This window comes from Trachemys scripta, chromosome 18, assembly GCF_013100865.1.
Source record: "Trachemys scripta elegans isolate TJP31775 chromosome 18, CAS_Tse_1.0, whole genome shotgun sequence".
Classification (NCBI taxonomy): Eukaryota; Metazoa; Chordata; order Testudines; family Emydidae; genus Trachemys; species Trachemys scripta.
In genome coordinates, this window is record NC_048315.1 from 4,290,717 (window position 1) to 4,313,209 (window position 22,493).

General features: G+C 48.7%; 1 protein-coding gene across 8 annotated transcripts in view; it reads left to right on the forward strand.

Annotated features, from left to right (window-relative positions):
- Positions 1 to 22,493, forward strand: part of RPH3AL (rabphilin 3A like (without C2 domains)) — an 86,155-nt gene that overhangs the window by 11,184 nt on the left and 52,478 nt on the right. For 4 of the 8 annotated variants that reach the window (XM_034752841.1, XM_034752843.1, XM_034752837.1 and 1 more), the window contains exon 2: positions 19,720 to 19,832. In XM_034752841.1, coding sequence (XP_034608732.1) covers positions 19,756 to 19,832 — 77 coding nt within the window. In that variant the 5' untranslated portion in view covers positions 19,720 to 19,755. Of the gene's footprint in view, positions 1 to 5,552; positions 5,650 to 13,970; positions 14,070 to 14,401; positions 14,917 to 19,719; positions 19,833 to 22,493 lie in introns of those variants that run through there. The other 4 variants (XM_034752840.1, XM_034752838.1, XM_034752842.1 and 1 more) reach the window with 3 other exon arrangements.

Genomic DNA, 22,493 nt, shown 5'->3' on the forward strand with positions numbered 1-22,493 from the left:
GAAGCATACTGCTGTACACAGACGCCTTCAAAGCCCTGCTGACAGTGGGATAGAGCTGCACACTGGAGTAGCTCATTTCCTGGTGGGTTTTGATCCTTTGGCCATGCCTCCCATGTGAGTGTGAGAGTTTGTAATGGAGCAAAACAAGTAGAGATGGTCTCCGGAGCGCCTGGTAGGAAATGCAGTAGCAGAGGGAGAAGTCTGGAGCTGCTCACAACTTCCATGTTGCTCCACGGATTCTCCCGGGTGATTTATTATTCTCTGTCCCATATTTGTTCAAAATGTAGAGAAGCAAAGATCCGTCACCAACAATAAACTCCAAAGCAGTGCAGGAGAGCTTAGTTCTGCAGGGAGCTGAGCACTCTGGCCCTGATCCAGCAGAGCCCTTGAGCATGTTCTTAATTTTAAACGCATCATTAACTCCAATGGGTCTCATGTGCTCAAGTCTTCTTGCTGAATTGGAGTCTGAGCGCTCATCACCTTGTAGGATTGACCCCTGAAAGAAGGAAAAATGGAACTCCTGATGTATCTTGTATATGTATCTTGTATATGGAGCCTGCATCCCTCACTCACTAGAGTGGCTTTTTTGAAGTTGCCTGTATGAATAAGATCTTCTCCCAGGAGTATGACTTACAGGATTGGGTTCTTGATCAGCTGCATCATCCAGGCTTTTTCTGTGCAGCTTCTCTTTACATGAAGAGTAGAGTTTCTTGGGTCTATAGTTCACCAAAGCAGGCGACATGAAAGGTCATGTTACCCATTGTCCAGTGAAAGGCTCTAGCCACAGCTGGGAATTTCAATATCAGCTACAAACTTTGAAGGTTTAAAACTAACTAGTTATCTTAGGCTGTCCACTTTCCTCCTTCCTCAGGGCTGCTCACCATGTGACTCCCAGTGGCATTAAAGTAGAATTTCAGTGAGAGCCTAGCAGGGAAATCCCAGAGCAGAAGCAGAGCCCGCTGCATGTACATTACACTGTAAGGTCCTGACTTCCAAAACTCAGCCAGGCAGGTCCCTCAGCTGGCGTAGGCTGGCGTTGCTCCATAATAGAGCAATGGTGATTTACACTAGCTGTGGATCTGGCCTGGGAGTCTAGGATCCCATGTAAAACATGTGTAGTTAATTTGCACTGACAGCTATCATGGTTGAACACGAGTTAGATATTTGCAGGCCCAAAGAACAATTTAATTATTTGTGTGAGCAAACATCTCATCTGCATGCGCGGTCATAGCAACTGCAGTTGCATGCACATTTTTGACTTCTGCCCTGGACTCCTGGAGTTTAAATATTTATTAATTAGACTTTTATTGTTCACATCACATACTTTAGGCTTGTAAACTGCGAATCACACCAAAGCCAAGCAGATTGGTTACTTAGCAAAGCTCTTTTACCATTTGTATGTGAGCTTGGGTGTAGTGGTCACCAAGTGTGGAACTGTCCTGTAGTGAGATTTCCAGATCCTTGTGTTAAAGAAACCGTCCTCAGTTCCAAAAGGAAGAAACAGGACCCGAAAAGCAGATCAGTCTGTGATCAACTTAGCTGTAGAATGGAAGAAATGATCACAGCCATTTTCCTCCACAGCTTATTCAGAATTAATTGAAACTAGGCCAGTTCTGATGGTTGATCCCCATTAATTGATTTAGTATATTTCCTATATAAAGTTTCAGCCCCTTTCTGTATGAATTCATCCTCTGCCCTCAGCAGTATTTCATGCAACCCTTTTGTGTCTTTGAGAGACACGTGTTTCCATTCCTGGTCCCATTCAACTGACACCCTTTGCATGGGGGCAGAGCAGGCTGATTTTCTAAAATTCAGAGGACTCTCTCTTGGTTTTGGAGCCTGATGTATTCGCTGCCGGTTACTTAAGGGGGGCTGCAGAGTTGCCGAGCTGATGTATACAGCACGATGCTTAAGCGACCAAGACCTGTGACTAATTAAAACATGACTGAAAATGTTCCAGTAATGCTGCAAGGTGAATTGCATCAGGTTGAGCTTGTTTTCTGGCTGCTTAGATGGATCTTAGCTTAATGAAATTAACTGAACACAAATGAGAGGATTTGGAACAACTGCATGAAAAATAGTAAGTAAGGGGTCAAAAATGGCACCGGTAATCTGAATATTGGTGAACCTGGCATGCTCCCCAGGGCTCTTGTGCCCAGTCATGCTGAGCCATCTGACCCTGTATGGATGGGTGTGTATTGTGGAGGAGCCATTTAGGGTACATCTGCACGGCACACTAAGCCCGAACTCTGACTCAGATCTAAGACCCGCTTCCATCCACACACAAATCGGTCTGAGTCAGGTCAGCAACCACCCAGGTTCCAGGACCCTGTGGGGGCCTGGGTCAGAGCCTGGGTCCTGCTGTTACTCAGGTCCAAGCCCTGTCATTTTGCAGTGTGGATGCAACTCAAGCCACAGACCCAAGTCAGAAGGTCTGCATAGGGCAGTATGGACGTGTTAGCACAGCTGCGAGACCAAGGTCCAGCAATTGTAAACCAAAGTTTATGATGCAGCATGGATGCTCAAACATGGGGTTGGAAACACTGTGGGTACAACTGCACTGCAATAAAAATCTCCCTGCAAGAAGGGTGGGTCTCAGAGCCTGGGCTCCAGCCTGATCCCGAACATCTACGCTTCAATTTTATAGCCTCACAGCCTGAGCTCTGCGAGACTGAGTCAGCTAACCCAGGCCAGCTGCAGCTGTGCTGTGGGACTTTTATTCCAGCCTGGACCCTGGTCCCACAGACCCAAGGTTACAGTGAAGTGTAGAGATACCCTTCAAGCCAGTGGATCCTTGCTAAGGGTCCCCAGAAACCGTAGTGATGGGCAGCTTTTAAGTGTGTGGCACAATAGCTTGCACTGCACTCAGCCACAGACTTTGGTCCAGGGTTGCCCAGATTTCTCCATCAGCGCATGCTGCAAAGCTCTTGCCCATAAAGGGTGGGTGATGTGTAGCCATGTATGTGAGAATTAAATGTTGTTGCTGGGATCTTGGGTAACTGGCGGATCTGTTGGTTTAGTGCATTTTTGAAAGATCACCAAGGAATCCCCAAGCTTCTCATGTAGAGTAGGAATAATCACATAGAGTAATTCATTCCCCATATCGCCCAGGTCTCATCAAAGACCTAACAGCCGAGTGGTGTCGTGAGGTCTAATTACAAACCCTAGGGTTCTGAAAGGTGCTGGAGATGGTTCATTCTTGGCTGTGCTTGCAGTTAAACTACTTGGTGCTGGTTCATGTGGGCCTGCTGTCAGTAATGGACATGCTCTTCCTGGTTTAGACAAGGCTCCAGGTGAAATAAAGACCCTGCGAGCGCTCCCAGCCAGCAGTTTTCTGGACAAGGCCGGCCTATTCTGTACACTCCTGCGCTGGTCCAACTCTTTCTCAGAAACTCAAAATTAGTCTGCAGCTTGGTCAGTGGGTTCTGCTGACCTCCCACAACCCAAGGGCCCCTTGGATTCATTAGCATATCAAAACTGGGACAGGTGTCTCCCTAATGGCAGTTTATAGGCTAATTGGCATCTCCTGAGCCTTCCCCAGAGGAACCTGCTCACCGGCCATCTGACTGGGAAGGAGCAGAGCGTGATGCATTTGTGAATGATTTAATCAGCACAAATACACCTGGCCATGGTGATGCAGGGCCAAGGTCTGAGAGGTGTGCTTTCTAGGGACAAGTCCTGGGTAGGATGGAACATCACAGCAACTCTCCTCCTTCTTGAACCCCAGGGATGTCCTGTAAGGACCCTTCTGTTTGGCTAATGGAATGTTCTTTACAGTGTGTGCTTATTAGTCAGGTAACCCGGCTAATAAAGAGCCCCTCATTAGCATTGGATCCTTTGGGAGCGTGTTAATGACCTTGTTGGTACTAACAGAAAAGCTGTACGGACTTGCCTACCGCTTTCCCAGTGGAGCTCATTGTCCCTTGACTCCGATGAGATCTTTGTATGTGATCCCCCTCTCCGTGGAAAGTCATGCTTAATATGAGGACATCAGTCACTGGCTTTGACCCTGTTGGCATGCTGTAGAGAGCAAAATTCCTGACACTCTTAAAGAGAGCGACCCTGGGCTCCATTTGACATCAGGGGGGCTTCTGCTTCTGGTTGGACATGTGAAACTCTTTATTTTGAAGTGTGAATCAGCCCCAGGTTAACAGACACTGCAGGGATCATGTGGAAACACAAGCACCAATGCTGTGTGGACAGAGAGTAGCGTGAATTGTGTCCGGTATCTGTTAGGTAGCGCCTCACATCTCCAGATCGAATCCATCATAGGCGTTTGGTTCTGAGCAGTTAGATTACTAACGAACAACCCAGGTCTCTGTGAGATTAATGTTCAGATAATCTGGGTATCAAAAGGGGACTAGATACCTTGGAATTCTTGGTACTTCTCTGTGTGGGGAAGCCCAGTGGCAAATCATTTGATAATGAAAATAGACTCTGCCCTAGCAATGGGTGATCCGGGTGGCTCCCTGTGGCAGCTCTGGTAAAGGGACATGCTAGAATTGAACCCGCTCATGATATGTGGTGTGTCCTGGGTACTGCATTGCAGCCCTTTGTCCTCCAGCTGGGACAGAGGATGCTGGGTCATCAAATCCAGTCTTCAGCTTGAAGTGGTGCCAATCTTTTTCCATCCAAATCATCTGGGTCTGGCAAATCCTAGTGCATTTAGCTCAGTTTTGTTTGATGATCTTGGGTTCATTTTGAGCTTGGAACTAGAGCTGGACCCAACTCAACCCCTGGATTCAAAGTCCTCTGAACTTTGCATGCATTTGCTGTAGACCCAAACATCGTAGCTGACCAGTAACTGCAGTGGGGCAAACCAACCCACGCGCGCCCCTCTCCTCTCCCAGATCCAAACTTGTCCAAAGTTTAGAAAAGTTTGCATGTGATCTCTGCAGTCTGGACCCATCTCAACTCAAAGCTAAAGGCCAAGCTCAGCTTTGTGACCCCAAACCCATGGGCTTTGTGCATTTCTTAGGTGGTGCTCTGCACAACACAGATCCTTTGATTAAAACCCTCTTGAATGTCCTAGTGGAAAAATATCTCTGACCAGGAATGAAGTGTTGTGTAAGCTAGCAGATGATGATTGTCAGAATTTCCTCTGTGCACCTCCTATGCCACTTACCCTCAGCCTGATATACTTGTCCACCCACTTGGGTATTGCCTGTATAAATGCACCGCCTCTACCAATGTGGTGGATCTGAGGGAACTGAGACATGGTAAAGTTTCCTGGCACTGTAGGTTTCTTTTCACAGCCTGGGGTTGGGAGTTCTTTGCGAAGCTGCTGCCTCAGAGATGAGTGATGGCAAAGAGGCCTGCTTTCATCATGCTGTGTCAGCTTCACTTCGTATCTCTGCTGTTCAGTGTACAGTTGGGGCCGGTTGTACAAACCGGCTCTTGGTGTTCAGACCACTGTGGCTGGCAAGTTTTTGAGCAAGACCCTTTTTGTACATTTTGACTCTGGATTTCCCTCCCCCCCCCCCTCCTTTGTGGAAGTATTTGTAAAACTGCATTTAAAATAAAATAAAATAATTCTTGTTCATGTTCCACAGCTTCCATACAAAGGATGGAGGAACCAGAACAATCATATACTATTCTTCATATTTAGTGCTTACCATCCATAGATCTCAAAGCAATGTGCAGAGAAAGGTGAGTATCATTATCTCTGTTTTACAGATGGGGAAACAGAGGCACAGAGCAGGGCAGTAACTTAACCAAGGTTGCCCAGCAGTGCAGTGGCAGAAGCAGAAATAGAACACAGGCCCCCAGTCTGGTGTACGTTTGTCTGGCCCATGCTCCCTGAGCTTGTTTTGCCCTTAAAACAGGGATCTTGTTTCCTGTGGAAGTGCTGTGGTTCTCAGTCAGGCCTGTAGAGTTAATTAGGCGAGTGCTAGGTTTATGGAGTTAATCATGCATAGGTGTAGAGGTCTGTAAAGCCTTCTTGTTATTAGGTTTTACAGATCTTGACAGTGCGGGTTATTCCAAGTGTGTAACTGCCAAAGGGCACCAGCACCTCAGTCTCTTAGCTATATTTGAAACTTCTCAGAACCAGCGTGACACGTGAGAAGTTAGGGTAGCTGCGTGCTCATATCTGGCTCGAAGCGTAACCTAAATGACAGCCGGTGCTAGGATGCAGTAGTATTGCACAGGGCTGCGAGTTACATTGCAGCAGCCGAGCTGTGGCACGTTCTGTGCCCTGCTGACGTGCAGGAGGGATTGCTCTGGAGATGTGAGGGCACAATGGTTATCTGGTTTGATCGCTTTGGAGACAGCTGCTAGCTGTGTTCTGTAAACCAGCTGCCTGCCAAGCAGGGTAGTGGGAGGTGGGGCTTGGCGTATGGGAGGGGCTGTGGGGCCTGCCCTTTTAATACGATGAATGTCTGGGAGCAGGCAAGGAATGGAAGAGTCGTTATAAGGCTCAGAGGAGTGATAATGAAAAATCAGCCCACTGCTGGAATAGGTACAGCTGATGTTATCAGAGAGATCCTGGTCATCTCGGTCTGTATGGATGCAAGGAGTAGGGTGACTTGTTGTCTGATGAAGGTTCATAACCATGTACACACACCCCGTGGGTGCAGAGAGGGGGCACAGGAGCTCAGCTTATAACGGGAAGGTTTTCAAATGAATGAAAGAAAAACCTTAATTGGGGCTGCTTAAATCAAGTCGTCATCATGGGAGGGGCTTTGAGGAGTTTAATTTGACAGTGGTTTTCTAATGGGATTGACTCAAACTTGGTGAGGCTTCTATGGAGGTTCATTGCTCCGGCATCTGACTGCACAGCCCTCAATCTCTGCTGGCTGAAAAATGGAGTGTGAGTGTGTCTTAACCCTAAAGCACCTGCGTAACGTTAGGGAGATGGTCCGTCCAGTCCTAACAGCTTGCACTAGCACTGGGGACTAATGTTGATAGGTAATTACCGTCATGCAGGCCAGCTGCATGGCCAAACGGAAGAGAGACAGGCCCATTTAAACCAATCCTGCCTGCCCCACTGCCCCCCACAATGGTGTAGTCTGACATTATGAAACTTCATCTAATCTGACTGCTTGATTGGCTTGAATGTCCCCGGCTCTCCTGTGTGCTAAGAGGGCACTTCCTGCTGTTGTTGGGCTGTTCCGAACTCCTGTCAGCTTGTCGTGCGACTGCTTGCAAGCTGCTTAACCCCAGGCTGGCTTATTTGTAAAATATGGACACTGACACTTGCCTGTTTCCCTGGCGGGTGGGCTGAGATTGTGTGTGTGTCTCAAGTGAAATCCTGGGGTGGGAGCTATTGTATTAGACCCGGGCTCAGCCAGGCACATACGCACCTTGGAGCCTGGAATTTAAGCACGTCCTTAAAGATAAGCGTTGGCGGAGTGCACTGTCATTAGGCGCACTTGCAATTTTAAGAATTTGGGATTAGCCTATTGTTGAAAAGGCCCTGAATTTGGAAATACTGCTGCGACGCTAGGAGAGAAGACCCAGGTCTGCAATACACGCTGTCAGTGCTGGGAGAGTACAGGAGGCGAGGACGTGGTTTAACCTTTTATTTCTTTACTAGTCATTTAGTCTCTGTTATAGTAACTGAGTGAATGTTTGTTCTTGTTGCTAAGGTTTCCTCGGGATAATGGGTGCTGGTGTGTGCCTCAGAGACTAATTACACAGCATCTTTGAGCGAGTAGCGGCTAAAGGAAAACCAGGGTAGAACTGCACCTGAGCCGAGCTGGTGGTCCTGGGGGAAGCAGGGCGTCCCCCATTGGTAGCTTGTTGAGCAGGAGGCCTGTTAATTGCATTAGCAGGGCAGGTACTGCAGACCAAGAACTTGGCTCAGGCTGGCCCCTCGTGTCTTTTACAAAAATAAATACATTAGGAATTGGCTAACTAATTCACCAATTTGTTATAGATGTGAGACTGCTTAGCTAAGCTGATTAGCAAATCAAAGCTGGTCAGAGATCTCCTGCAGCTCATTTGTATGGCCGTACAGGACATTTCTATATGAACTGGCCTGCTAGGATTTCATGCTGTGTTGGCCAAACTACATGTGAATTAGGCTGAGCCGGCCTTCAGAGGGGACTATGTCTTCACTGCAAAGGAAGGTCTGTTTCTACATTAAGGTAGCGATCTCAATGTAAAGTCCTAGTGGAAAGAAGGCCCAGGTAGGTTGGACCTCCATGTACTTAGTTGAGGTCAACCCCAGGTGTGGAGAGGTATGGGGCTGACCTGGACCAGCAATTGAAAACTAGAGTGTCCTGTCTCCAGTTGGATTTACAGTGAGGCAGCTGCCTCCTTGTAAAAACTCACCTTTCTTTGCAGTGAAGACACAGCCTTTGCCCTTCTTTGAAGGGCCAAGTGTCCAAGGCTGTATCATTGTACATTGCCTCTGGCTGCATCCTGTAGCATGAGGTATGAAGGTGGCAATACGTCCCCCCAGCATTCCTGACTCTCATTGGTAAGTATCATGTTGGTTCATCAGAAAACACATCAGGAGCTGTCTCCAAGTGCCTAACCCACGTAAGTGACTCCAGAGGCACGGCGTTATGCTGAACGGGGGATATATGCAATGCTGTAGAAAAGCCTGGCCTAATCGCCTGCTTTGAGGAATAAAGAGGGAAAAAATAGCTCTCTGTAGAATAAACAGGCCCGTGGGAGAGGAGTGAAGTACTAAGCTGATTCCTCTTGAAGGTAACTTAACATGATCGCTATTAATTTTAAACTGGGAGATGGCTTTGTTCTCTACCAGCACTGCCAGCTGCAGAGGGAACTATTCTCTCTCCCCCCTCATCCCATCACAAAATCCATCTGCAGTGGTGGCCTGAAATCCTGGTTCTGGAGCTTCCATCTGCCCCTTTGTATTCTGGGCCAGCCTCTTTGCATTTTGCAGGCTAATTGCAGAGGAGAAGCAATAGGCCAGTGTGTGCTGACGCTTAACGCCCAGAGGTTCACTGACGAAGCTGCTTGGAGCGGAGGGCGTCTGCGCACTGAGTCTTTTGTGCCCATTAACCCTATCCACCAGCAATAGGACCTGCTTCTAACAGATGCTGCAGTGTTAGCGAGGGTCATTAGCTCAAAGAAAGATTCCAAGCCAAACCCCTTGAATACAACATGCTCCGCCTTTGTTTCCTGAGCCTTATGCTTCTGCTTTTTCTCTAGTCGCATAGGCACATGTCCTCAAAGATATTTAAGTGCCTAATTCCACACTGAAACCATTGGGAGTTAGGCACCTAAATACCTTTGTGGATCTGGGCCACAGTCCTTGCTAGGCTGGATCCAAGCCAAAGCCAATCTGGTTCAGTCTCCTGTCTTTCGCAGTGGTCAGCCCTAGATGCCTCGCAGGAAAGCGCAAGAACCCCATGGTAGTAGGTGTGGGTGACATGGTTCCAGGGCTGACTGCACCATCCGTTGTGGTCTCTGGGTGCACACCCTCTGGTGTCAGGCCTCATGCCTTCACCTCTTCTGGAGTGGAATGCCACCATTTTGCCAGTCCTACACCAAGCCTTGGGTACAGTGCCCTGGGTGTGTATCAGTTGTGCTTACCCAGCAGGTCTGCCTGGATGCAAAACTTGGCATTGCTCTCTGTGGCAGTCTGTGATCAGAGGATACAGTGACCAGGCAGCCTCCTTAAACCAAAGGATGTATTATTTCAACACCAGGGGTGGAACATTGACAGAAAAAGGGTTTTAAACCCCTGCCCATCTCTCTTACCCAAAGGTTTACCATCCCCTAATGAGAGCCTTGGCAGGCCTGGCTTCTCCAGATGCCCTACCAGGTCCTGGGGGTCAGCCGTGTCCCCACAAACAGCTTCTTTCCCTCTTGAGAGAGGGATCCCTTTGAATGCTGCCAGAATTCCTTGATTCACGTCAGCTCTTGGGCTTTTGCCATGCACAACCAAACCAGTTTGGTAAGTTGGCTGGATCCAAGAGCTACAATCTGCAGAGCTCATGGCTGGGGCAGGGTCTCTCAACAACCCTGAAGTATTTACCAAGGCATGGCTTACTCTGAGCTATTGCTTTCTTTCGTGCTTATAGCCCCCTAATACTAAGCCAATCTGTTCATGCAGTAAGCAGCCCAGCAACCCGGTCAACATACCGTATCCATACGACACTAGAGGGCAACTCCAGTTTTGTCACCGGGAGATGATCTGCCCTCCATGCAGATCTCTTCCCATTGCTCAGAGATTGGTCTGTGCCCTGAAGACGGCTTCTTTCTTCACAGACACAGCCCCTGCCCCACAGAGCTTACAGTCGAAACCAACAAGACAGACACAGGGTGGGAGACAGGGGTGATATTCCTGCTAGTTTTCCATTGAGGTTCTGCATAGGTAACGTCTCTTAATAGACATACATTGAGAGGGCTCACGAGACATTTAATAGCCTCCCCCAGCCACCTTTCTCTAGTTGCTCCCTGCTTCCCGACAAGCTGCATGTTTTACGTTTATCTACAAAACCAAAAACCTTTTCCTCCCTTCCTGAGTGAGATCCTGCCCTCTGCCATGTCACATCCAGCCGCTCAGCATGGCACTGTGGTTTGTCTCATCATACGCAGGCAGGCTCTGCCTGCTCCTGCAGAGATGCATGTCACCTGCACAGCACCTCACCATGGCGCATGAGATTTGTTTGCACCTTGACAGTCATAGGGAGGGTCTGTGTGTTGCCGAGGATCCCTTCCTGTCGAAGGTCTGCTCCCTTCCCCTGTTCCTGATGGAGGCTTCTGTGGTTCATCTTTGGAGAGGCATATGCAGAGTTACATAGAGGACTCTTCTAATCTAGACTTGGTTGATTGAAGCGCTCTGTGCAGTCTATCGCATGAGTGACTGCCTTAGCTGGGTGCTGTCTTCACGTGGCCTCCTGTACCTCTCTGCTTTGGGCTGACCTTGAGAGGCCTGGCTAATTGAAAAGATTCTTTGGTTCTTTGCCATCTGATGGGTGTTCTGCAGGGAGTTCATCCGTGTTACAGATTTTTCACACTGTGCTGTGTTGCTCACTGATGCATGTGACTCATCTGGAGCTGTTCCCCACTCCTACACGCACACGCATGCACGCACCCTGGGTCCAGCCTGATTCATGCTCTCTAGGCATCTTATCCTGATGAACAGGCTCTGTTGTACATCCTTTTGCGCTGAGATACTTGGGACACTACTCAGATCTAACACCTCATAGCTTCCCAGAGCTAATCCCGTCTCTATGGCAGCGTCCAACCCTGAGGACGTGCAAGATATCAGACTAAGTTCTCTCCATGCTCCCTTGTTCGAGCAGTGATTTCTAAAGCCCAGGAATTCAGACAGTGTCCTCCTCATTCGCTGCTGGAAATAGCTGTGTCAAACCATCTAGGGTCCTTAGTGGATCTGATTTCTCAGAGGGAGAGATGTTGAGCCACCCACAACTCCAGGTTAAGTCAGTGGGAGGAGTAGATCCTCGGTACCAGTGAAAAACCAGCAGAAATAATGATTCCGCTGCAACTAGTGTATAGAATAATCCATCTAAAGACCAGTCCTGGGTCTTGGTGAGTCCTCTGAGCCATGTTCCTCCCCCCTCCCCTCCTCCTTCTCTCTCTGCAGGCAGTGTTCAGAGAACAATGGGGAGCCAGACAAGTGTTCTGGGTAATGAGAAGCAAAAGAGCATGATGCTATGTGTTTTGATCAGTCATGCTAGGAGAACATTCCTTATTTACTCTGGTGTGTCTAGAGAACATGCTCAGATCTGTCCTGATGGAAAGCCTTGATCGAACGCTGCTTTATTCCAGCCTGTCATCATCAATACTAAAGGAGCTAAAGCTCCAAAGATAAGGGACTGATGGGCCTCTCCACCCAATGGAAAATACAACTGCCACAAAGCAGGCTTCTCTGTCCCACCAGGAAGGACTGAATCCCAGGTCTGTAGGGCGTTATGCTCTTCTGGGCTCAAGAGTTGGTCACTGCATCTCGGTGTTCCGTGAAGTCAATGGAATTACACCGGGGTGAAGTTAGTCCCCTGTGTCTAACAAAACTTGCCCCCTTAGATCTCTTATTCTGAGTGTGAGTATAAAAGACCTGGGAAGCGAGATCCAACAGGCAGCTGCTGCGTGTATCCTCAATCTGCATCTCCCTGGTTGACCCAGCAGCCGGCATAGGGGAAATGTGGGTGAACTCCACTAATCCACCAGACGCCAGCGCTGTGCCTTTAAACCTGTCACAGCCCAAGGGTTGGCTCTAAAACAGGATGTTTTTCTGCTGAGAACAATTGTCATGTGAGCTGCAAAAGGACATGGCCAGCTTTTAGAAGCAAGGGAGCAGCTCTAGTCTCTGCAGCAGTGTCGAGTTCAGTAGGTTAAAGCAACAGTGATGCATGCTGCCCTGGTCTGTGTATTTACACAGAACTCCTGTGAATGCAGAAAGGGAAGTGACACTGGTTTGGATTTTAGGGGGAACCAGCTAAGGTGGTTTTCTCCCTTTGCTATAATGTGCATGCTTGTTACTTCGCTTGGTCTGCACAAGGCCTGAAGGTGAGAGTGCAGTTGCTTTTAGACTTCCCCGAATGTACGACAAACACTTAAGGAGTAATGACATTACTGACTTCTTCAGGCATCCCAGTCTGAAATCAATTGGCCACCACAAAGTGGAATAATAAATCTCAGATTTAGTTTCTAATTCTCATCCCTCAATTCTTTAAATGTTCACTTTAAATTCTTAAATTTTATTGCACCAGTCAGTTTCACACTTGGGCATAAAGAGGCAGGCTGAGGTTTTCAAAGCCATCTAGGGAATTTGGACACCCCATTCTCACTTGTGTCTAAACCCCCTAGGCAGCTGCGGAAATCTCATGCTGGATTTGGAAGACCCAGTTGCTGCAGCATAGTCCCGGATCAAAGCTGGCATGCGGGCCCTGATTGAGCAAAGCATTCAGTGAAGCATGTGACTCCAGTGGGACTTAAGCCTGTGCTCTAAGTGCTTTGCTGAATCTGGACCAGAATGTTTAGATTTGGAGCCAGTGGTCTACAACAAAGCAATTCCTGGGGAGTTCTCTGGCTTGTCTGAGAGGGCTTCTTGGCTTTAGTTACCACCTTTTGGCTACGTGGGCACCGGTTCTGTTCAGGGCCCTTCCTGCAGCTGTGGCCAGATAGATCAGGCCCAGGTCTGATACCCTTGATCTGAATAGAATAAGACAATGGTTTTGTCTCCGGCTCAATAGCATTGTTTTGGACCAGAGCATGCATACAAAATAGCATCAGCCAATAAACATCTGCTGCAGCATCTGCTGACAAGGGCATGTGATGCCCTTCATAACATCACTATGGGATTGTGGCAAAACAGCTGTTTCTGAGACTGATTCCAGCCATGATGTGTTGAAGTGGCATTGGCGTTATTTTCTGGAAAACGTAGGAGATGGTTTATCTAGGGAGGTGGTAGAATCTCCTTCCTTAGAGGTTTTTAAGGCCCGGCTTGACAAAGCCCTGGCTGGGATGATTTAGTTGGGAATTGGCCCTGCTTTGAGCAGGAGGTTGGACTAGATGACCTCCTGAGGTCCCTTCCAACCCTGATATTCTATGATTCTATGATTCAAATCAGTCTTGACTATTCTAGACTTCTGTCTGGCTTGGATGGCTTTGCAATACATTGGGGCTATGGGAGCCGAATCCATGTATCTCACATGTGGGGGCAGTCTGGAGCCCTCAGTATTAGCCTAAAAATATGTGTATGTTTCTGTAGCACCTTGAACTGATCAGACTTAACACCAGTGGGAATCGGAGGACTGGGCTGTGTTATCTTTCAGGTGTGTACAAACATAAGGAGTGCATGTGGTGTGTCTGGAAAGCTGTTTAAAGTGTGTGTGTGTGAGAGAGAGCATGCGCACAATACCTCTGGGTGTTTGCAATCCTTTAAAGATGTGCCCTAATCTTGGAAAATGTCTCCACTCTTCAAAGCCAGGGGCTCTATAACCCTGATTTAAAATTGCAACTTCTGTTTGTTTCCCCACTTCAGGGATTCTTGGTGTAGAAGGTTTGACCGCCCCCTTTGCGTGAGCAGGCCAAGTATCAAAAGTATACAGGACCCTGCTTGCCAGGCCCTCCAAGGTCATTAAGAGCTGTAAAAGAAGTGCAAGTGTTACGAAACAACCAGGGTAAGCTGACCATGCGGGGAAAGTGCCCAGTGATCTGAACTTTAAGATTAGAGTGCTCATCTTTGTCCTGTCTCAGAGACTCTAAGGTCAGAAGGGACCATTATGATCATCTAGTCGTCTCAGATACCAGGATTTCATCTAGTAAATATCACCTTTTTTTTTTTAACTGGGTCATCTTTTTGATTAGTGTAATGTAATGAATAAAATTGCACAGCATTTCTCTCTGTCTTCCCTTCCTGGCTGGACTTCCTGAGGTCCGATCTTGCAACTGAATAATTGTCGCAGTATCTCTCCCACAGCTGGCTATGCCGTGGGATCAGACACAGCTGATGAGTGTTATGCTGTGTTGTTCTAGCCTTCAGCCTGCTGCCCCACTCACTGAGCTTTTCCTAAACGCGTCCTTTCTCCAGCACCAGCAGAAATCCATTCTTTTCATCCCTTGTTGTTCCTACACTTCTACTGCTGGGTAACGAGTCCTAGCTCAGCTCTGGCCAGGAGTCGGGGGGCAAGGAGGAGAGAATCCATTGGTGGACTTGAGTCCTTATTGTTTAGGTTCACAAAGCTCAAGGAGAGTTTGGAGCAAAATAACTGTTCTGTCGCGTGGCTGGTATTCCTGTGCCTCGAGGTGGGAGTGCTGTGAAGTGCATGAAATACTCAGCCAGTGCTGCACTGGTGAGCTCAGCGCAGGGGAGCGATCTGTTTGCTCAAGCTGTGTGCTTTCCTGTGGAAAAGGGCCAAGGCCATGCTGCTTGTTGCGCATCTGTGCCTTGCATGGAAACAGCAAGCTGTGTGTGTCAACAGCAGAAAGTGAGCGTAGGCTCAGCCAACTGAACAGCAGCGTGTCGGGGTAAGTGCGCTATTTATGGAGACGGGAACGTGTGTTTTCTTGGGTTTACTGCACTTTTTGTCGGTGACGTGTCTTGATTGGTATTAACAAATGTCAGATGAGTATTTGCCCATCGTTCACACCTTTAAATAGCCAGGTTATCTCTGCTCAGCAGGTACAGTTTTAAAGCTAGGAAATGTCACCACCAGGGCAGGTAAATATTGATATGTGTGAATCTATAGAGTTAATATTGGTGCTTATGCAACAGCTGCTTTGCTGGAGAGACCTGACGTCTGCCAAAGCTTTTTCTGCTATTCAGTCCCTCTGTGCTTTCGGCTGAAGTGGCACAAGGTTGCTTAGCTGCAAAGAGGCCTCCAGAAGTGCGATGAAGTGGAGACCCTCGCTGCCTGTGGTGGTGGCAGCACATTGTGATCTGCGTACGGTCTTATTGTAACTGAACAGCAGGAGCCGCTGGCATGGTCACACTGGTATAGGACAGGGGCAATAGAAGTTCTGTTGACAGATGCTATCTCTCAGACAGTGTAAACAAGATGATTTCCCTTGGTTGGGGGTGGTTAATATAATCTTAGATAATTAACATGGGGAGAGTTTTGTGGAACCAATATTCGTAGCACTGTTTATGCTGATGGTTTAATTTTTGCATCTCAGGACAGTGGAAATCATCAACGTCTGTTTGATTTTTCTTTGTAGACATTTTGACTGTCAGCTTGGCAGGGCTGCAGTCCTAGCATGGCAAACCCTCTAGGGCATTTTTGTTCAAAATGAACTGGATTAAAAGAAAACGTCATGGTAAAAATTACTAGCATCAGTGGGGTCTTCTTAGTTTTTATAAAATCAAAACTTCAAGCCACATCTTAAGCTGGAGGGTGTTTATTGAAGGGTTGGGTTTTTGAAGTGGAGACCTCTAATGTTTTTATTGCCAGGTACAACTGGGAATCTCACAGTGACACACACAATTTGTGGTTGGGGAGACTAGCACACGGCGGGTGAAATCTTGGCCCCCTTGCAGGCAGTGGTAAAACTCCCAGTGTGCTTTTCACTTCTCATCCCAGTGTAGCTGAGGTAACTGGTGTGTTGGCGATGTGATTGCTTGTTAATGCAATTATTCCCCAAAGGGGAAGCAACCTGTAATACAGCTAGCAATTGCTTGAAGTGCTACCGCATTTTGTATCTTATTGAAGGTCATGTGCTTTGCACCATCCTGTATTAATCTAGGCAATTAATCTAGGCAGTTAACTTGCATGCATATGAGTTCAACCGGAGTGAATCTGACTCCTGAGTTGCCGTCTGTTTAGAAGCCTGTGGCATTATTGCAGAGCGAAAGTGGCTTGATGCTCCTTGAGCTCTGCCCAGGTTGTACAGGCGGCCTGGCTACAAAGCTTCTAGTTTCTAGGCTGCTCAGAGCACTGAGGTAATCCACAGGGGTGCCTTGCAGTTCTTCAATGTGCAGCATAAGTTGTACTTTGTCCCATTGCTTACCTAGAAGACAGAGTAGAAATTCTACAATTGATACAAAGAGGAAAATGTCTACTGGATGTGGACACTTACTTGAGATCTTTCTCAAACAGCTGGTGATTTGGGTGGATTTTTACTGTAGCCAAACTGGCTTGGTTCTCCTAGCCCTGGTCCTTCCTTGCTAGCATCTAGCTGGAAATAGGCAAGTCTGACTATCCCGCTGGAGACCGTGTGTTGGGGAATGGAGATAGAGACGGGTCACAGCTTCTTGCTCAGACATGTTTTGACCATAGGAAGGGCATATGTTCCTGGCTGGGTGAGATGAACTATGAGACAAGTGATGATGCAGGAACGACATGAAACATCTGACATTGCTCCAGCTCGTTACCTTTGGGGTCTCTCTTTCCCATGCCATTCTACAGGGTGATGTGTAGCCTGCTGAGCTTGCTCTGAGTCACCCCGTGAATTGTCTAGGTCGGGTGAGCAAGTGTGACTCCGTGCTTCTTCCTGTCCTTCTGCAGCCATTATGCTGCCTCTCATGTAGCATTGCTCTGTAGGAGGAAAAGACAACATCCTCCCAGCTGCTGAAACAGGGACGATAAATCCGAAAGCTGTAGGTGTTGGCTAATGGAAATGAGCAGGACTTCCCTGCTTGCATGCATCATTGTGAGTCTTCCCAGGCACTGAGGGTAGATGTACCCTCTGTGCCCACCTCTGAAAATTCTGACCCTGCAGACTACTTTGGCTTCTCTATAGGCCTAGATGTCTGTCTGTCCGTCCCTCTCATACAGGACCTGTCTAGGCTAGGCGTGAGAAGCAGGCTGATCCCAATGCAGAGGGAAATATTGTCTCCCCACTTAAGCAATGGACATTCCACAATCTCTAGTGAAAGTTCCCACGGATAGCCTCCCTGCTTCCCTGGTGCGTGGTGCCTTCGGCTGTGCTCTGCACGGAGTATCGCTAGGCACGCATGTCGTGTTTACTTTGGTTTAGCACTTAGGGCAGTCTGCGGCTTTTCTGCCAGCCCTACTGGGATGCGAAGGTGAATTCCCCGTCACACACTGGCACCCAAAGCTGAGCATAAATGCTGAACCCAGAACTTGCTGCTATCAAGCAGCTAGCACAAGGAGCCCGCTCAGGTGCTACTGTTTCGCAGTTCAACCTCGACTGTTGATATGCATAGCAGTGAAGACCCTGCCTTCCAGAGTGCTGGGTGTGCTCTGCAGCATGCTTGGTCTTTGAGCAGATTCCACACCTGTGCAGTTCTTCCAGGGATCGCACCCCGGAATGCGCTCGCCCCAAGATTTATATCTCGCTTTAAAACCCCTTTAGGGTTTAGAAGTTTACAGCAAATGACTGCAAACACTCTTCCCAGAGTCCATGTTCCCAGTGAGAATGTGGACCCATGAAGCAGGACTCCTGATTGATCAGTTCCCCTCTCTCTGCCTCAGCTTACGTGTCAGTAAAATGGGGTGATGATATTCACCTACTTTACCAGGTGGGGGGAGTTGTGAAGCCTAATATTTGCACAGAGCTTTGAGCTCACCTGCTGGGAAGTGCCACTGTATGTTCACTATATACTGTCCAAATAACACACTACCCCGTGTGTCCCTGCAGCAGTTGGGATCAAGCTAACGGTCCCCAGATGCAAACATCTGCACACGCATTCTCAGTGGAAGCTCCTTGATTCTGCTGGTCTGATAGAGCTGGAGTGTATTGTATTGAAGATGTAGTGCAAAGTGGAGAGGAACCAGAGGGAGTCAGAGAGTGATTTTTTGTTTGTTTGTTTGAACACTGTTTATAAAAAACAGTGCATTAAATGAAGCATGTGCTCCCTGAGCTACTGGCATCAGGCATATTTTGTAAATTAAAAAATAAATGGACCCATAACTCTTAAGTGCCAAGTGGTTTTAGCCTCAGCAGGAACTGCAAAAACCTACCGGCACTTTTACAGCATTTTGTTGGGGATCCAGGAGACCAAACAGCTACGCGCCCTCACTCTGAAACTGCTGCTTGGGGAATGCCTCGTGCCATCTGGCTGAGAGCACTTGGATGAGAGACAAGCTTGGTGAAAAGACTTGGGAGCTTTTATTGACTGTAGACAAGAGTCTTTCAATGTTTTTCTTTCTTGTCCCTGCTGGAATCAAAACTATACAGATTAAGCCAGGAAGGACGTAGAGCCAGCAGCTGTTCACATTTCCTCCCCTCTCATTGATAACCCTGGTGTTCCTGAAGGGTTAGAAAACCAGTTCAAGCTTAAATCACTTCTTAGGAAAGAATTTGTCTGTACTCTGCCCTGGGCCGAAGTAACAAGGGTTTGCAATATGATAAGAAATATAAAATCCTGTGTATAAAATCCTCAGCATCCACAGAGCACAGGCTTCCGATGAGAGCTGTAGGTAAAAGCAAGTAAATTACAGCTAGAGAAAGCTGTTTAGTGCAACATGTTCACCTGTTAGCCAACCTGCCATCTTAATGAAATACATTTCCTTATGTAGATCAACGTAAAGCCTCAATTGTTTTTTTGCCCAGAACAGCTACAGGCCTATAGCAGCTGTTGAAGACAAATAATTTCCTCCCCTGGAGCAGCAGATAGAGACTAGATTGAAATAGTATTGTCTCTGTGTGGGTGCATTGGTCTGGAATTAAACCGTGATCCCTGATGCTGGACTGATCCGCAGTTCATTGCTGGCTATTCCATTGGAAGGCTGTAATGGGTACACAGAGATGGTCTGGCATGTACAGGGGATGTGTCTAAAGCAATCACATGCTGGTGTTTTGAGCAGCAGCCAAGGTTCATTTTGTGGAAGGACAAAGAGGCCACGATTCTTGCAGTACGGATCAGTGTGGCAAGAAAGTTTGGCCTAGATGGTTTTCTGGCATCATGCTTTAAGGACCATCAAAATGCAACTTACAATTGTGCAGAATCTGTCACCAGCTCTTTGCTGGCTTGGGGCAGTAAGAGTCCAGACACAAGAACGGAACGCATGTCTCCTGCATGGCAGGGCAGAGCACTAGCTCCCTGGGCCTGCCCATTCCCAGCTCCGGGTCCCAGCTCTCCAATGCGCTGCTCTGAGGAGTGTGTTTCTCCTGAGACCTTGAGTCTTGCTGTGCAAAGGTACGTGAGCGCTGCCCTTGGTTAGTGCCCTGATGTGTTCAGCCCACGAGCCAAGCTCTGCCCTTGGATCTGAATGCTGGAGCTCGGCTCCCATGGTCTGCCGTCTGCTGCTGAGAGCAGCACATGGAGCTGGGCTCTGAGCGGAGCCCTGGGCTGGTGGCTATGTTCACTCTAGGCAGGTGTTGGTCAATGACTGACTTAGTGTTTGGTGCTGTTTCCTTTTCTTACAGGTGTGATTCCTCCGGCCGTCTCTGCAGTCTCCTGCCATGGCTGATACTATCTTTGGTAACGGCAGTGATCAGTGGGTGTGTCCCAATGACCGGCAGCTGGCGCTGAGAGCCAAGTGAGTGCTTCCTGCTGTTTCCCCTCTCTCTGTTACCAGGAAGGGCCGCAGAGCATGATCTCTTACAGCGTTTACTGTTGCCCTCCAGGCTGATTCTCAGGCTGTGGGTCTGGGGCAGAAGGGGCGGTGCTAGTTGCCTGGGAGGCAGGGCCCCCTGGATCTCAGAGCATCCGAACTGCAAAGACAAAGCCTGTAAGGGGGGAGGAAAGATTTCCCAGTGGTTAGAGCAGAGGTCTGGGGCTTGGGTTCAATTCCTGGCTCTCCCACAAGCTTCCTGTTTTTTCCGAGGCAAGCAAGAGGGGTGCTGTAAGGATCCATATATTCAAGGCTGTCAGGCACTCAGATGCTATGGTGCATAGATAGGCCAAAACCCAGTTTATTATTGGCCATGCGAGAGGAACCCAGTGGAAACCCCCCACAATCCATCCCTCCAAACTGGCTTCCCTTGCCAGACCTGTGAGGTTTTTCCTTCACCAGACTGACTTGCACCCTGCCCAGGGCTGGTCCACACACAAACTGGAACTGTCTTGTGTTCTTCCCGTGCAAATCTGAGTGTGGGATTAGCACGTGAAAACCAGAGCTGTTCAGTGGACATCAGACACTTCCATTCTGAACAACTGCTATCCACTGACACACTTGCAGCCAAGTAGCTAACGGGGTGGATCAAAACCCGGTTAGTTACACTGGTTCTGGTTTGTGGGCAGCCCAAGCTCTAGCTTTCATTCCACACCCTGGAGAGGGTTCCCAGCCTGCCCAGCTCGTGAAAGGGTCAGGCCCTGTCTCTTTACCTGGTCTAGAGACTAGGGGAGAGCTGGGTCTCTCCACACCCACAGCTGTGGCTGCTTTTCAGACCCGGCATGGGGCTTGGGCAGGAGTGGGAGAGGAGAGGTCTCTCCTGCTCCCCGTGAGACCTGAGCTTCCTCAGAGTTGTTTGCTTTGCTCCTGTGCTGAGGAGGGCACGTAATAACATCCTGCATCGCTCCTATCGCTCCTTCCTGCCTGAAGGGACTGAACGTGCTCTAAAACCTGAAACTGATCCACAAGCTGTGCAATGATCAGAGCGTCACTGCAGTGCAGCCACCCCTTGGGTGAAATGGGGCAGCTGCTTAGGAGGTAACATGCACTCCAATGGATAACTTGGAGAAGGCTGTACCCCACTGACGCTGCCAGGTGCGTTTAGACAGAATGGAACGGCCTGGATTGACTCCTGCTTTGGTGAAGTGTGCCAAGGTACTATTAACGACTACCGTGAGTTGTCCATCTGCCTCATAAGACAGCCTGTAGCAGCAGGCCTGGGCCTTGGTGTGTTACTAAGTCAAAAAGGGGGACCAGCTAGTGGTTTGCCTGCCCCACTGCGAGCAGTACCTATCTGCCCCAGCCAGTCTCCCATCCAAGTAATGACCTGACCTGACCCTGCTTAGCTTGTGAAGTCTGCCAGGACCCACAGCGCAGGGTTTTTCTCAAAGCCGCTGCCCTGCTCCAGGTGTTATAGTCACAATGCAGCTGCCTTGCTGGAGGCCAACTATGTCATTTGGCTTCCCTGAGGACAGCCACAGGAATCGCTGCTTGGATGCCTCTTGAGGTGCAGCCCTGTGTTCGGATGCTGTCTGGAGTTTCCTTCCTGTGCAATAGCTTGCAACCCCCACCCTCCTTTGAGTTCCCACCACCAACCCTATATTTAATAAGCAAAGTTGGTGGATGCAAAAGCCAGTCCTAGCAGCGCCCCATCTATAATTCATGGCCTCCCCCAGCTGGCGTCTGCTCTTTTGTTTGGAGGCACATGTCATTTGATCTTGTTTTCTCCCTCAAGTCAGATTGCTGGCGGGGAGGGGACTGGGATAAGTCAGTGGCTTGAATTGTATTTGTTCTAGCTGCTTTCCTCTGGCAGCAGCCTGTGCCCTGTTGCCCCCAGTCCTGCTCCCAGCTGAACCTCCTGGGTCAGCTTCAAAGGGCTTAAAAACGTAACAGCGCCCAGCTGGACAGGACTGTGGCTGTAAGCGTTGTATGGGCAGGACAGAGCCTCCTGCAGTCTCTGCTGTGGAGCTCTCCTTTAAGCTCGGCTATCTGGCACTGAGCGGCATGTTATCATGGTGCTCTGTGCTGCTCGAGCATATCTAAGGTCATTTAGTGGTCTCAGAACCCTTTACTAATGCTAGTGAGTTAGGCCTGTAAGCCTGTGAGATGTAGGAGAATTAAACTATTTGACAGAGAGGAGAAACAGGCATCCCCCAGGTCACCTCGCAGGTCAGTGGCTGAGCTGGGGATGAACTCCCAGGCCTATGGTTCCAAAAGTGCCTAATAATATTGGGTGCCCAGCATGAGATGCCTTTAAGGGGCCTGTCAGTGTGTGGGGGGAGGGACCCCTGCTTTAACCACTGGACGGTGCTTTCTTCTCCTGCTGACACCCCACCTGGGGTAATGACACCCAAGTGTAAAATGAAAACTAGGCCTGCTCAAAAGAAGGGGCATCCAAGGACGGGAGGAGTTAGGTCAGTGGCAGGAAATCGGTTCTCAGCCCTGTGGGGAAGGTGAAGTGTGGGACGTGAAACGGTCATGTCGATAGATTTCTGCTTGGGACCCGGCATCTCTGCAGGCAAGTCGATGGCCGTGATTTTCTAGGTTCCCAGGTTCAGGACCTGGGGCGTGGCAGAGGATTTCTGT